Source organism: Asterias amurensis, chromosome 12 (genome assembly GCF_032118995.1).
Source record: "Asterias amurensis chromosome 12, ASM3211899v1".
NCBI classification, from domain to species: Eukaryota; Metazoa; Echinodermata; class Asteroidea; order Forcipulatida; family Asteriidae; genus Asterias; species Asterias amurensis.
The window spans coordinates 6,958,743-6,975,309 of NC_092659.1; the positions used below are offsets into that span (position 1 = coordinate 6,958,743).

Sequence of the window (16,567 nt, forward strand, 5' to 3'; positions counted from 1 at the left end):
TTAGAATAGCATTTCACTTTGGACACACTCAACGGGATGGTTGATGGTATTAGAACATTTTGACACATTTATGACTCCCCCTGAAGTAACGTAGTTTTGAGCGAGAGGTAGAACTTCTCCCTCAAAATAATAAAAGACTGCAGGCCTGAAACCTAAAGGCACGCACAAATTGTGCACAGATTTGTGCAACATTTTTTTCTTCTCATTATTCTCTTGCAACTTCGATGACCAATTAAGTCACACTTTCATTTTTTTATTATTTGTTATTTTATTATTTTGTTATATTATTTGTTAATTTATTTATGTATGTTGGGATTCACAAGGTGAGAATACTTGTTTTTGACAGTTACCAATACAATGTGTGCACATAATTGGATGTTATTTGGTGTGACACCTTACACCGATGTTTGACTGCAGCGATCTTAATGAGAGGAGGCATAAAAAACACCTATAACACACCTTTATAAACTCGGTACTTTCCCGAATTTCATAGAGCTGCTTGAGCAAAAATATCTGCTTAAGCAAAATAATCCATGCTTAGTAGAATCAGAATACCGGCCAAGACTCCACTCAATTGTTATGCTAAGTAAACAACAGCTAAATACCAGTCACAGGCAATGTATATGCCATGAAATTTTGGCCAGTCACATGTGTTAAATAAGCGAGCTATTTTCGTGCTTAAGCGATTTTTGTGCCTAAGTAGCTCTATGAAATTGGACCCAAGTGATAATACGGGTCTTTGACAATTTACCAACTGTGTCCAGTGCCTTAAAGGCCCACGATTGTAAGTGACCCACATTTGTAAACAGTGTAGATTGCGTCAGCACTGTTGTCATCCAGAGTCCACGAAGCCTGCTTTGGCACTAAAGGCAGTGGACACTTATGGTAATTACTCAAAATAATTGTCAACATAAAACCTCACTTGGTACGTGTATTAAATGGGGAGAGGTTGATAGTATACAAATGTTGACTGCTTCGAGTGCTATGGTTAAAACTATGACTCCCGAGGTGATCCCCTGAGCGTTCTATTTTCCCGAGGCGAAGCCGAGGGAAAATAGAACGCTACGGGGATCACCGAGGGAGTCTAATTTTTAACCAATGCACGAGTAAATATTATTTGCAGTCAATATTTGTTATTTGCAGTCAATATTTGTTTTATAATAATGTATTAATTACTTTCCACTGAACAATCTGGCCAGTAACATATAGAATGGTTTATTAAAAAAATGTCATAAGCAGCCACATGCTGAATTGCAACAATTTACAATAAAAAGGGTAAACAATACAAAATTTGATAAAAAAGTCATACAAATTACATTAAAATTAGAAATTTCCTGAAAAAAAAAGAAGGGACATAACCTAACCAGTTTGGAAATAAAAAAAATATTACTTGTAGACAAATTGAAAGGGTAAGAACTGCAAAAAATGCAATAATTATAGTGTGAGAAGTCCAATTATAGAGTAACGGTCCAATTATGGGCAAATAGTTGCAAACTGCGTTGGCCAACTACAGAAGTGCCAGCACTATCATGAACGTTACTGGGCCTGAGTTATGGCAACTGTTACGTGCAAAAAGTATTTTGGCCAATCTTCTGCCAGCTGTGGCATTATCTGGCCAGTAGCTGTCCAATTCTGGGCCAAATAGTGCCATGCTATAATGGCCTAAACCAGAAGTGTCAGCATCAGCGCGAACGTTATTGGGCCTGTACATGGTGAGTTATGGCAACTGTACTGGACCGATTAATTGCCAATGTTTCAAATGTAAATGCCAGTATCGAGCCAATATAGATGTTTGCTGGGAGATTCCTTGGGCACTGGAGATTAGCCCCAGGTAATCTTGACCCATGTTGACCTTCACTTCCGGGTCAACCGGAAGTTGGGCCATATCTCAAGAACTACACAACTGATTTTCATTTTTTTTCAGTTATAGACTCTTTGGGCAAAGACCAAATCTGTTATTTTTTGAAATCAGACCAACTATAATCTTTGAAGCACTCAATTGAAGCAAAAGACCACGGAACAGCTTTGTGTTTGTGCACAAACACCTAATGTCTAGTTAATTAATTATAAATTATGTTGCAAAATAAATAAACCATAATTCAACTTAAACAATTATAGCACAACATTATTTTGTGCTAAAGTGTATACCTCCTATATTATTTTATTGGTTTTCACATAGCATTTTTAATATAATTTATTCATTGCTGCTGTTTTTTCATTGTTTTTGTTTTTTTGTTTATATCATGGACAACTACACTTTATTGTAATGGACTTTTTTATTGTAAGTAATATCATTTAAATTTAATATGTTTGATAAACGTTTTTCATTTATGATTTTATTTAAAAAAAGTGACAGTTAAAAGGCTGGTTGCATTTTCGTCTGATAACGAAAGTTTTACTTTCTGACATCTGTCTACTGTTTTTTGGGCGGCACACCTCTATTGGGTCAATACTTGTTTTGTAGCTGCACTATAGAAAATCTTTTCTGGGCCAATACTGTTTTTTTTTTTCAGCGCGACGCCATTTTGGAAGAGGCACACCATTTTGGCATATATTGATATAAAAAACATTTTTCTGTGCCAATACTGATTTTGTAACGGCGCAGCATTGAGCCGGCATTGAACCGACATTGGTCATAATATGCAATTTTCAAGGCAGGGTGTCAAAGCTGTGCCACAAGATGGCTTAAGATTGTGAAAACAGTTAAAAACTAACAAGGGAATGTAATTTGTTGGAATTTGTTGCTATAAAATACCCCCAAATTCAACGGAAGTTTAATTATAATATCACTCGGTGCTTATTATAATGCATGTTAGGCTGTAGGCTGTTTGTATTGTGTGTTTTAATAGCCTATAGTCACATGGATTTGTGTTTGAGGGTGCAATAAGCAGAAGATTTAATTAATTAATGTATTAATTACACTCCACTGCTATTAATTAACTGCTATTCCTCTCACGCATGCCGATTCGCGATAGGGTTACTAGCTGCGTGCTTGACGGAGCGATCCACAGGAACGTTCCTAAAGCAGAGTATGCTTGCGTGTTCCCATAGGATCGTTGCCGTATGCCCACTAGATCGCTGTCGTATTCCCGGCGGAACGTTCCAACCGTTCCGACTTTACCGCAAACCTTTACTTAGGGCTATATCGTATTTCGACCATGTTTCAAATCCTGCTTTTCATAACAGTCGCGTTTGTTATCCGAATGCAAACCAAGTTTATTCCGCATCAGACTGGGAAGGTCATAGATTTAAGATACTATGGCTTAAGGGGATTAATGGCTTCTATAATACGAAACGAGAACGGTTATGTAACCCCATTTCCAGACAAGCGAAAACCTTGAATCATGTTGATAAAGTACTGTATGTTATCATTAAACAGTGTTTATCCAATACAAAACAATTATAGTTATTTATTTGTTTTTTACCCTTAAAACGATGTGTATTGGCATGGTTTACTGAGCACTCCCCCCCCCCCCCCCCCCGAGTTCTGTGGAACAAATCACAGGCATGATTACTCGGGTGGAATTGGAGCCCACGACCCTTGCAATTCGAGTACAGTGTCTTACCAACTAGACCACAGAGACTGCCCGGTAACTAGCGAGGCAGTCTAACCCTAATTTCAGCCAAGGGGGGGGGGGGGGGGGGGGGGTTACCGCGATGACTAAATAGATGTTGACGATTTTAGTAAGACAACGGTGGTATAGTTAATAATAATAATAATGATAATGAAAACTTATAAAGCGCCATCTATCTAAGAATAAACTTATTCCGAGGCGCATAAAACAAACAAAGAGAGTAACAAAACAAAATACAAATTACGAAGCTTGGAAAGAAATAAGGGTACTTTGAATAAAAATGTTGAATTACATAAACGTGTTGGCAAAAATAAATGGTTAAAAACAGACAGATAATAAGCAGCAGCTGTATCATTTTTATAATTGAGAAGTCCCCTTTGTAAAAGTAAGAAGCGATGCTAGTTGTCAATACAAATAATCTACCCGCACCAAGTATTATGCTGTTACCGCAAACCAACGTTATGTGTGACCCAAAACATGAATTGACAGGTTAGCAGACCATTAAGGGAAAGCTCCATTCGAGGCACCGGCAGTGGACACTATTGGTAATTACTCCGAATAATTGATAAGAACTCAAAATAAAAACTTACTTCGTATTAAACGAGCAAATGAGGAGCTGTTGAAAGTGAAAAACATTGTGAGAAACGGCACCCTCTGAAGTAACGTAGTTTTTGAAAAAGAAATAATGTTTCACTCAAATAATATTTGAATGTAATTCGAGACCTCAGCTGATGTGAGGTTCTCGAAATCAAGCATCTGAAAGCACACAACTTGTGTCACAAGGGTGTTTTCCTGCCATTGTTCTCTCGCAACCTCGACGACCAATTGAGCCCAAATTTTCACAAGTTTGTTATTTTATGCAATGTTGAGATACACCAAGTATAAAAAAAACTGGTCTTTGACAATTACCAAAGGTACTCAGTGCATTTAAAGCTTTACCGAGAGTTTTGCCACAGAACTCGGAAGCAATTCCTTTTCTCCCTTGGGTGTTTTTACATTTAAAAACTTGGGTCGTTAAACTGGGAGGGGGGGGGGCGTGTTTCAGTCATTATCTCATGATCCCAAGGGCACGATTATATCAATTACATTGTGAAATATAAATGTAAAAATATAGCCCTATATTTCCACCATTTAAATTCTATTTTTTGTCAACTACAAAAACCAGGGTTCGGCTTCATGGAGTACAAGCATGGTTAAAAAGTAACGATAGTAAGTATTTAAGTTGGTATTTATTGTACTTGACTAACAATGCACCAAAAATAAAACGAACAAAAATAAGAGGTGTGTTCCGGGCTGTTGGCCCGAACACCTAACAATCCATGTCACATGCATGTAGAGCTGTGCGTCAGAATTAGCTGTGTTCGACCATGGAGGAAGGAATAGAAGGAGCTCGAACGAAGGGACATCAAAAGTCAAACCTGCGGTACCGCGGTCGTTTAACAACACATCGTGATCACCGACATACCTTATACAGACAATGGGCGAACTGGCTATGTGAGTTTGCGCGTGCGCACTTGGTTCTTCACTCAACCATTGTGTCGTATGTCGTATGGATATAATACAGCAAAACAATTGTTTTGAGACCTGACAAAAATTGTATACACTTGTGCTCACCAAATCGAAAAACACAATTGAATACCAACCACCCTCCTGTGCTAATACCCAAATTTTGAACCACTGCTAGTGACCGGAATGTCAAAAAAAATAAAAAAAATATGCCATGATGTTTCTGTCAGTAAAACACCACAGACGGTAAATGAAAAAGGGTAGAATTATTCACAATTCTTGTCTCCAATGGTTCAACTTTACACGAAGCCAACGTTCTAGAGCAGCGGTACCACACGTTCTGTACAAAGAAATCTAATCCTGCTCGTTAATCGGCCGTCCAGCTGGAGGTCTCCTAACTTTTTCCACTAGTTAGACGGGGGCATTGTCAGGGTATTCTTTTGTTACTCTGTGGTTTTGCGGGTCGTTCGAGCTCCTTCTATTCCTTCCTCCATGGGTGGAGGGACACAGTTAGAGTTACACTACAAATAACTGTGGCACGCAACCCATCTTAAGTTCAGACGAATCTGGGTGCTTTGTGAAATCGATGTTTTTGTCCCGTAGTCTATTGCCGAAGAAAGAGAGTCATTCTATCAAAGAAATAGCAGCAGCACTTTTATAGAGTAGACATTCCAAAACAGTGCCGAAAGTAGTTTGACATTAAAAAACAGCAACTAGATTAAATTACAAATACCACTAAGTATATGCAACACAGTCAAACTTTAACAAAAATGCAGTGTACCTGTAATTGAATGTAGACAGAAAAAAAGTGTTAACTTCTCTGTTGAATCTAACGTTTTCTCTGTTGAGATGAGTGTTACAAACATTTTGCAGATTTAATCATGAGGGCCCTATTTCATTGAGCTGCCGAGCACAACAATTTACTTAGCATGAAATTTCTTCCTCAATTGATAAAAACACAATTACCAACCAAATTTAAATTGTTTGCATATTGCTTAGTACTTAGTGCTTATCATGAAAATCACGTTGAAATTTGGTAGGTAATCCTGTTTTGTTATCAAGGCAAAAATGTCATGCTGAGCAATTTTGTTTGCTTAGCAGCTCTATGAAATTGGGCTTCCCGAGTAGTTTCCAATAAAAAACAGCATTGTTACATTGAGTTACATCATCAGAATTTGTTTGGGGCGGACTTACAAATTCCATAACCCCCCCCCCCCCCCCCACACACACACACCCACAATCTATCTATCTATACTATTAAAAGCGGAACCTGCGCCATCTTGGATTGAAAATTAGAAGGTCCAGTGGAATGGCATCCTTGTGGAATCCAACACGGTTGTTTGTGTGGAATTCAATTCGTTTGTGTGGTTTCAGACGTCGGGTTGCAAGTCTGCAAAACCCGGATCCAAACTCGCACTTACAAGTCATGTGATTGGAGGAAGTTTGGGCGGCGACCGTGCGTCAACCACTGGTCGATGTTGTTACCAGACTTCCTAGAAATCTTTCTGACAGGCGACTCATTGGACAGTGTTTCGCAGATGGTGCTCCGGATTGGTTCATTCATTGCCCCTTGCCCGCCCACCCGCCATTCGATGCGCCCTTTTTGGTCAGGTTACTTTCGTGTTGTACTAAGCATGGTTCTCCGGATTGGTTCATTCATTGCCGCGCAGGGTCGAAAGGGTCGAAGAGGCATTGGTGCCAGGACAAAACCGAAACCAATCTCACGAATTTGACCGAATTTGCATTGAATGGATGAAGTACCGTAGATTGATGTTTCGCAGGTGACCATGTGTCAACCACTGGTCGACGTTGTTATCAGACTTCCTAGAAATCCTTCTGCGGGTGACTCATTTGTTGAAAAGATTAAATGGAGAATATTTATAAAAAAGCATTCACTTCCAAACGGCATGAGAATTATCATGATGGACAAGGATGGGATCAAACGGAAGCTTTATAATTTGGAAACATTGGGTAGGGCCGGCTATAGGTTGGAAGGTGTCTAAGGGAACTTTACAATTAATAACATTTTAGGGGTGGGGGGGGGGGCCTTACACAAAGAGCCATTTTGGTCAGTGTATTGTGAGTGGTGTGTTGTCTGGTTTGAAACAGGCCACCTGTTGCTTGGTGAAGAAGGTCGCCGTGGGACCACTTTAAGTTGACAGTGGGTGGCGACCTTGGACCTTTTGCCAGTAAACTCAAATGGGTACATGAATACCGTTTTAGAATACGGTCTGTTCATGGAGGTGTTGCAGTTTCAGAGTTTAACCATGGAGGTAGAATTGTGAAACCATTCCTTACTCTATGGTGAAACTATACACGTACGTCAAAGGCTGTTTTGAAGCTGTAAAAAAAGAACTTTGCTTTGCATTTGGTCAAAGTTGTTAAGCAAAACGACATTAAACTTCCTTTTGAATAAGTCCATTCACAAAATTGGTTAGAGCAGTGTGTCGGTCAGGTCTCAGAATGTACATTTTGCCAAATCCATTTTGAAGCCTAATTTAGCCATCGGTTACGTTGGTTACTGATGGAGATAATATTAACAAAAGAGACCTCGTGCGGCTGAATGGGGTACATTTTTAGGAGTTTGTCTAATGACCCAAACTGGACGTAACAAACCCTAAACATGACTTGACATGCTTTCTGAAAGTGAAATAAGTTAGAGAAAATTAAGGAGTGGGGACGAGTTTATCGTTTTTATTTAGTTTGTACGATATAGGGTTCCAGAGATATGGGATGTATGGAGGTTTGTTCCTAGAGCAGCGTGAACATGAACGCGGTCAGAAATTGTGTCGTTTGTCGTTCAAATTTCGCGAGATGCAATAAGCCCAAAGTGACAATAAAACAAAACCAGACCTGCCAAGTCTCACGCATTAGGCGTGAGACTTACGCATTTTGGGCTCTGTCTCACGCTCACACGCACTTTAACCATTATTGGGGCGAGATCGGGAAAAAAAATTTACGAAATTTTTTGTACAAAATTGGTACAAACAGAGCGCAAATTTGCAGATTGCGCACGCTTTTGCTCATCCAGTAGGTTCAGCTCAAATTCGGCAGAGCGCAAAACGCTTATTGCGCACAAGTTTGTTCCGATTCTTTTAGCAAATTCGTTGAAATGCGCTCCACTAGCGAAGACACAACAGGCAGAAGAAGTGAGCGATTGATTTTGGACATCATTTTTAGTCTATTTTTTTTAAGTTTGGAAGGATATAATCTGACACAATCGAACCTCCACATTAACCATCAACATCTCCTGTGTACCTCAAGTGAGTTTTAATTATTCTGAGGAGGCTTTTTTTTTAAATTTCACATTGTTTTATTTATTTATAAAAATAAAAAAAATAAAAAAAGGTTGGGCGGCGATTTAAAAAGGCCTTCTTAAACTGGCAATTTTTTTTCCGGGGGGATGGGGGTTGAGCTTTGAAAAATCTCACACATAGCTAGCCTCTGGACTTGGCATCTCTGCCTGCAAAACACTTTTTTGACGTTCACGTTAAGTGCTCCCGTTATACATGCAGCCTATTGACCGGAAAGTGTACAAGACCAATTCAGATGAGAATAAACTAAAAAGAGGCCTACGCTCTTACGCCCCCCCCCCCCCCGAAAAAAAACAGTAGATAAATTAGATTTGTGGCACACAGCATGTTCCAAAAACTCGCTTTACTTATAGTGCTGTAGCAACGCTATGTATCGTGGGACGTAAAAATGTCATTTTTGACGATGTTTTTTAACAAGGAAATGCAAGCATTATGAATGTATTATTGAGTGTGTGGAGAAAGTTTTGGTAGTGTAGTACAAAAAGAAACTTTAGTTATTGCTGGCTAACGGTCAGTTTCACCTATCAACGCTGATTTGAAAAACGTGTAACGTTAGGGAGGCCCAACATATTAGACCCCTATAAGGATCACGGGGGAGCCTTAAAGTTTCTAGATGCATACGGTACGTTGTCTAACCCTAAACGAGGTGGGTACAGCCACTGCAAGTAGTGGTAGACGTGCGAAATAGCTTCATTTTGGGTTAGAATTATGACGCCATGCATAAATATTGAGAGAGGCGTATAACACCCTCACCCACATTTCGAAATATTTGTGTAAAGGATTTTTATATCCTAGCGGGGTGCCGCGCGAAGCGCGGCCTGTACTTGAAGGCCACCAATTTGAAGGGGAAAACATGATCCTCAGTTTACTAATCCATGAAATTTGCTATTGATGAAAACACCTTAAGGGAACAAATTAAGGGGAAAGATCGTCCGAAACGCAACTTCACGAACTTCGCACTTTGCTTGTGGGCCAAGCTGCTACTTAAGCCCATTACATGCCCAATTCAAACCCTACCGCGTCGGTGTACTTTTTTCAAATTCAACAATAACAAATGAAAATATACTTACCGAGTCCAAAATAGGAGAAACTACACTTGGAAATGCCAAGTAGAAGCTAGAACTTGATGTTGAGAGAACACAGTGTGCAGTGTACCTCCTTCGCTGACAGGCTGCTATCTGAATGTTACAATGTACATGTACTGAAGGCGTGACTCCACCACAAAGGATTAACAAAGAATTCATGAGATTCCAAGCAGACAATTAGTACACAAGTATGGGGGACACCATAGGAATGAACTCTTCGGTTTGGGTGTATTCAGCAGACGATTTTACCCGTACCAAATAAAGCGCCGGTACTTATCACGTAATTCCATAGCATAGCAAACATAATTAAACTTCTTAACAATCAACTAGACATTAAGGCAAACTTAATTACGTCTATTTTAAACATGATTCCTTTTTTTTTAATTAACTAGTTTTGATTTCTTCAATAGACCCCACTGATGACTTCGTGGTTTCTTTGTACATTGCAACCCTTGATGAAGGAATGTGCCATTATTCATGACCGTTTGTTTATTTCGGCAGTTTCTCAAAGGTGCAATGACCTGAGTCCTCGATATCCTATAGACTGGATTTTTCCACACAAATCGAAGGGGGGATCTTTTATTGAGCTGGAATCTTTCATTTCTATTTAGAGGGTGTGTCAGTTAAATGGAACATTTTTGCATTTGCATTGGTATCGTGCCACCTTCCGCCGGTCTTCCAGTAGTAATGGGTGTTCTGGCAGCCGACGTCGGGCATTGGGCGGGCGTAGGTGCCCTTGGGCCAGACCCTTGGGCCACACTCCCCGTTCCCCGCTCAACGTTGACCGTAACGCAGAAGACCGGCAATCAGAACTTATTACATTGAAAGGGGGCAGTGGGCCAACGAGATATGGCCGGGATTGTTGGTGGCAGTAAATATACGGGTAAAGTTACGCCGGCTACAGGAGTTTTATAAAAAAAAAAAAAAAAAGATTACGAAGTTGCTTTTATGGAATTTATTGCGTGGCAACTTAAACCTCACTAATGACAATTGTCTTGAGGGTTCAGTTTGTAGTTTCAAAAACTTAAGTTAGCAATCAAAGCTTAATGCGAAAGCTTGAAAAATTCTCCAATCTCTGAGAAATATGTCGTGTCCCTAAGTAGAACTTACTAGAGTAGGCTATACACAATACCATAAAACACATTTAGTATTGCATACGTCCATTTTTTTTTTTATAATATGCAGAATACTTGGTGGAAAGCATGGAGGTAGGTTGTAAAAGTAAAACTGAAATGTATTCACATAAACACATTTAAGTTGGCAATACAAAGCTTAGGAAAGCTTCAAATTATTCTCGCATCTCTTGGAAACATCTGTCTCTAAAAATAGAACATCTTGGTAAAAACAGGATACTATTGGTAGGCGAGGCATGGACGTAGCTAACAATTAAGTTGGCAATATAAAGCTCAGGAAAGTTGAAATATTGTCCAATATCTTGGAAATACGTGACCCTAAAAGTAGAAAGTTATAATAGGCTACACAAAACAATAAAACACATGAATCAGTCTAAGATATAATAAGCAGAATACAGGGAAGCATGGAGGTAAAAATATTATCAAATCTCTGGGAAGCACTTGTACCTAAAAATAAAACATCTTGATAATAGGCTACACAACACCATAAAACACATGATTGAATATTGAATACGTCTTAGATATAAGCAGAATACTATAAGTGGAAGCATGGACTCGGTAGATAGTTGAAGTTGAATTATTCAATATCTTGTAATAGGCTACACAATACAATAATAAACACACAAATATTGAACAAGTCTTAGATATAATTAAGAAGAATACTAAGTGGAAGCATGGAGGTAGATAGTTGAAGTAAAACTGAGCACTATTTAAAAAGCATACTTTAAGTTGCCAATAGAAAGCTTAGGAAAGCTTTAAATAGTATCCAATCTCTCAGAAACACTTGTCCCCGCAAAACGAACATTTTGATAATAAAATAGGCTACACAATATAATAATAAACACACAAATATCGAATAAGTCTTAGTTATAATTATAAAGAATACTTGGTGAAAGCATTGTGGTAGATAGTTGAAGTAAAAATGGGTTCTATTCAGATAAACAGATTTAAGTTGTCAACACAACGTTCGGGAAAGCTAGAAATATTATCCAATCTCTGGGAAACACTTACACATAGAACATCTTACAAATAGCCTACACAATACCACATGGATATTGAATAAGTCTCATATAAAAATAAGCAGATCAATCATTGGTGAAAGCATGGTGGTAGATAGTTGAAGTAAAAATGAGTTTTATTCAGATAAACAGATTTAAGTTAGAATTATCAAATCATCTTTGTATACTGCTTCCCACAGTTTTACTAAATGGCTCAATTGTCAATCACAACAGTCTCACACACTGACACTCATCTTTTGTTATTTCCAAGTTACTATTTGTTGTTGAAACGTACGCCGTAGATTGGTCTTTCTTTTGTATTCATTTTGTTTCTTGTTCTTTTCTTTAATCTTATAGAAGGCATAGGGACTTGGCAGATTTGCTGTTACAACAAATTTAGGCTTTAAAATGTTTTTTAAAAACATGTGGTTTTTAGAAAGTATAAATGTTTTTTTTTAGGGTCATTGGTAGAGCTCTTTGATTAGAATGTATAAAAGGATTGTTATTTGTTATGTTTTCTTTTCTTTATCTATTTCTTTTGTCGGTTAAAGTCGCTCTTTGTTTCACGACATTGCATACGTGTGCGCACATATTCGCGATTTGTTTCACGACATTGCATACGTGTGCGCACATATTCGCGAATTGTTTCACGACATTGCATACGTGTGCGCACATATTCGCGAATTGTTTCACGATATTGTATACGTGTGCGCATATATTCGCGATTTGTTTTACGACATTGCATACGTGTGCGCACACGTTTGCGTTATGCGATGTCCCTTCGGGGCCACCATAGAAACATGTGGGCCGCGTCAGAAAAACGTTGGTGGAATCCCACTGATTTTAATTAATCCAGAGGGTTTGCTGCTATATAAACGGAATAATTTGATAGAATAATAATTTTCCTCTACAACAAACATTATTTTAATATCAGGGAAGTTCAATTTTACTCACAAACGCCAACAAAACTCATCGTTAAAGTCATAGAAACATGCACAAAACAGCGATGGGGTCACTGCTGTGAATAATTTATCTAATGTTGGACTTTCTGAAAATCTCGCGCATGCGCAAAACTATTTGGCACTCGATGTAGAGCTCTGAACAGCGGTGGCATTCACCCATCAAAACTTATCCAGCTCGCAGCAACGGGCAAGGTAGACTGGGCCCATTGACTGTGCCCCTGTCTTTATTCGCAAGGATAAAGACATGTCTCCAATGATTCAACTTTACACGAAGGCAACGGTGCAGAGCGGCGGTACCGCACGTTCTGTACAAAGAAATATAATGCTGCTCGTTAATCGGCCGTCCAGCTGGAGGTGTCGTATCTTTTTCCACTAGTTAGACGGGGCATTGTCAGGGTATTCTTTTGTTACTCTGCGGTTTTGCGGGTCGTTCGAGCTTCTTCTATTCCTTTCTCCATGGTTGGAGGGACGCAGTTAGAGTTACAATACAAATAACTGTGGCACGCAACCCAACTTAAGTCCAAACGAATCTGGGTGCTTTGTGAAATCAATATTAGCAATATTAGCACTTATTAACGAATAACGGGGAGAGGTTGATAGTGTAAAACATTGTGAGAAACGGCTCCCTAGCTCTGAATGTATGTATTTTTCGAGAAAGAAGTAATTTTCCACGAGTTTGATTTCAAGACCTCAGATTTAGAATTTGAGGTCTCGAAATCAAGCATCTGAAAGCACATAATTTCGTGTGACAATGGTGTTTTTTCTCTTATAGTTATTTCGCAACTTCGACAACCATTGAGCTCAAATTTCCACATGTGTGTTATGTTATGCATATGTTGAGATCTAAAGGTTTTCATATTATACTGCTTTTTGATGGTTGGTTTATAATCAATAAAGATAACTTTAATGTTTTATTCAATGAAACCAACATTTCGAGTCACTGTTCCTATTTTTTGCATTTCCTCGCGTCTTTTCCCTACCCGATCTTGGTTGTTCTCATTTGTTCAAGCGAATACCCCAACAATTAGTGTGTTTATCGACTATAGTCGTTGGTTTTTTTTTAAGTGCTCCATTTCCCCCGGTTACACGTAGAATATGCCAAGTAACGTGGAATACGCACGTGCACAAACCTACATTTCCTGCCGAACATCTGACGTCACACTTCGAGGCGCGTGAATATTAAACGCTAGAGACCGGTCTCTAGCCGGCGTGTATCTTCACCTTTGACCTATACATCCATTTCACACAGAGAATACGCATTTTGTCATCAAATTCTACACCAACTATGGCATCCATGTTCGATAAGCTTTCCTGCGTCTACCCCGCGGTGCTCACTGAGCCCCTGACAAGAGCTAATCGAACGACCACTCACCCTCTCGTGGTGACGTCATGCACATCGGGCCAAGCCCAAGTGACCCACTCCAAAAGTAGGGGGCGCTGTGGGGCGGGCTGACCTGGGTGCACCCTTAGAACGAAGTCAAAGCTATTTGAACGTCGGGTCGACCAAGGGAAGCCAATCGAACCCACCCAAACACATTTTAGCTTTTAGTCACTGCATTTATCCAATGATATCATGGTATACAATGGAATCGCTGGATCTGAGTAGCAGGTACCTGTCTTTATCCCTGCGGATAAGTTATTTGTAAATCTGTGAACTTTTATTTTTGTTTCTGTTCCGAAAATGTATACTGGCTTAAACCAAGAGAATATACTTCTCTTTGTAACACTTGTCTCAAAAAAAAAAATAAAAAATAAAAAATTATAATAATAAAATCGAACATCTTGATGAAAGCAGAATATTGGTAGAGGCATGAACGTAGATTGTTGAAGTAAACTGGGTTCTATTCAGATGAACAAATTAAGTTGGCAAAATAAAGTTCAGCTTAAATATTATCCAATCTCTTGGAAACATTTGTCCCTAAAAACAGAACATTTTGAATCTACACATAACCATAAAACACATAGCTCTTTAGGAAAGCCTGAATTTTTTCCAATCTCTGGGAAATACGTGTACCTAAAAAAAGTTTATCTTATAATTGGCTACACAATAACATACAAGAGTATTTAACAAGTCATAAAGATTATAACAAGCAGCATATTTGAGCTAAACTGATTTCTATTCATATAAACAGTTTTACTATTATGGCGGAATTGTCAATCACAATTGTCTCACACACTGACACTCATCTTTTGTTACCTACTAGTTACTTTTGGTTGCTGAGACGTACGCCTTAAAACAGTTTCACCGTTCATCAATAATTGTTCTTCTTTTGGTATTAACTGTGTATCTTGTTGTTGTCTTTATTCCTGTTGAGAGCATGAGACTAGGCAGATGTGTTGTAACAAATGACGGTTTAATACTAGTTATTGTATCTAACGAATTTAGGCCATACAATTTTGGTTCTTAAAAACAATGTTTGTTTTTTTCAGAGGCATTGGTAGTTTACATCATTGATTAGAATACAAAAGGGTTGTAATTTTGTACATGTTTTCTTTATTTATCTATTTCTTGTTAGGCATCGTCGCCCGAAGTTATGGCCAACTATGGAAGACTACACTCGCAGCATAATGTTTGAAAATATAACGGTTATCATGACAAACAATGCAATAGCTTGTCTTTTACTGTGTTCGTAAATTGGGGCTTACATGCGACGAATTGTGTACATATCTGCGCGGCCATCTTTTAGAACCAATGATATATCCTTTTTCTCAACCAGTTCCCATCTGCCTTTCTGTATGTTGTCGTTGATGGCGTCCTGCATATCGTGAATGATGTCTTGATGTTCTTGGGTGTCTCCTTCGACCAGTGTCCAGCTCAGAGTGAAAACCATCAAGCCTCCTGTATTAATAAAGCATGCAAAATTATGTTTTTCTTTCCTTTCATGAAAAGCAAAATGGGACTTTCGGGACGCTTGGTGGCAGCAGACTTACCGGGTAAATTACATTGTCCTCGGTAATGTGCGCGTGCTCAGAACTACGTAAACAATTGACATTTACCTGGTAAGTCTGCTGCCACCTAGCGTTCCAAAGTCTCCTATTACATTTCTCAAAGTAGGAAAGAGGGGACAAATTTTAAACATTATATTTTCAACACCGTTTTCTTAACCATTCCATAGACGGCTAGGTCATTGATAAAAGATTTATGAAAGAGGGCGCCCTACTGGAAATTCCTATTGTGTAAGGTCTACTCGGCATGCGCCCGACCAACTAGGAGGGCCGTCTTTACCAGTCAACCCATGGTCAACCAAACATCTTGCCCCACAGAAATGTCATCATTAACACAATCTATTGTTTTATAAGGATAGTGCCTACCCTTTATGGAATCAATTCAGAGAACGCTACGGCAGTGGCCATTTCGGAGTTCAGACAACAAAAAGCGTTTGGGTGGACCGTTTACCTCATCTGGCACCCAGGCGGACACGACGACCACACCTAAGCCGGCAGGGAGGTCGCCATGTAATACCAAGATGGCGGAACTTCTAACCCAAGTTGGCGTGCGTGAAATCCAAGATGGCGCAGGTTACGTATTTAGTAGTATAGATTAAGGCATGTACCCTTTTTGACGATTCTGTTCCATTCAGGGAAGACATCGCTCTTAAGATGACCTATCGATAGAGCACCAACGCAGACTAATCCATCGTAGTAACCTCAGATAACAAACGATTAAAAGGATGTTATTGGTAATAACTCAAATAGTTATTAGCATAAACTACCTTTCTGAAGAAACGTAGTTTTCGAGAAAGAAGAAATTTTCCACGAATTTGATTTCGAGACCTCAAATTTAGAACTTTGGGTCTCGAAATCAAGCATCTTGAAGCACACAACTTCGTGTGACAAGGGTGTTTTTCTTTCATGATAGTCTTGCCACTTCGATGACCGATTGAGCTCAAATTTTCGCAGGGTTGTTATTTTATGCATTTAATGAGATGCAGCAAGTGAGAAGGCTTGTCTTTGACAATTACCAATAGTGTCCAGTATTAATGAACACTAAAGA

At 39.0% G+C, this 16,567-nt stretch overlaps 1 protein-coding gene across 1 annotated transcript in view; it reads right to left on the reverse strand.

The window, feature by feature from the left end:
• Positions 1 to 16,567, reverse strand: part of LOC139945392 (uncharacterized) — a 35,741-nt gene that overhangs the window by 10,746 nt on the left and 8,428 nt on the right. The window contains exons 5-7 of the mRNA XM_071942739.1: positions 16,128 to 16,220; positions 15,220 to 15,412; positions 14,353 to 14,414 (exon numbers count right to left, since the gene is read on the reverse strand). Of these exons, the coding sequence (XP_071798840.1) occupies positions 14,353 to 14,414; positions 15,220 to 15,412; positions 16,128 to 16,220 (348 nt within the window). The remainder of the gene's footprint in view (positions 1 to 14,352; positions 14,415 to 15,219; positions 15,413 to 16,127; positions 16,221 to 16,567) is intronic.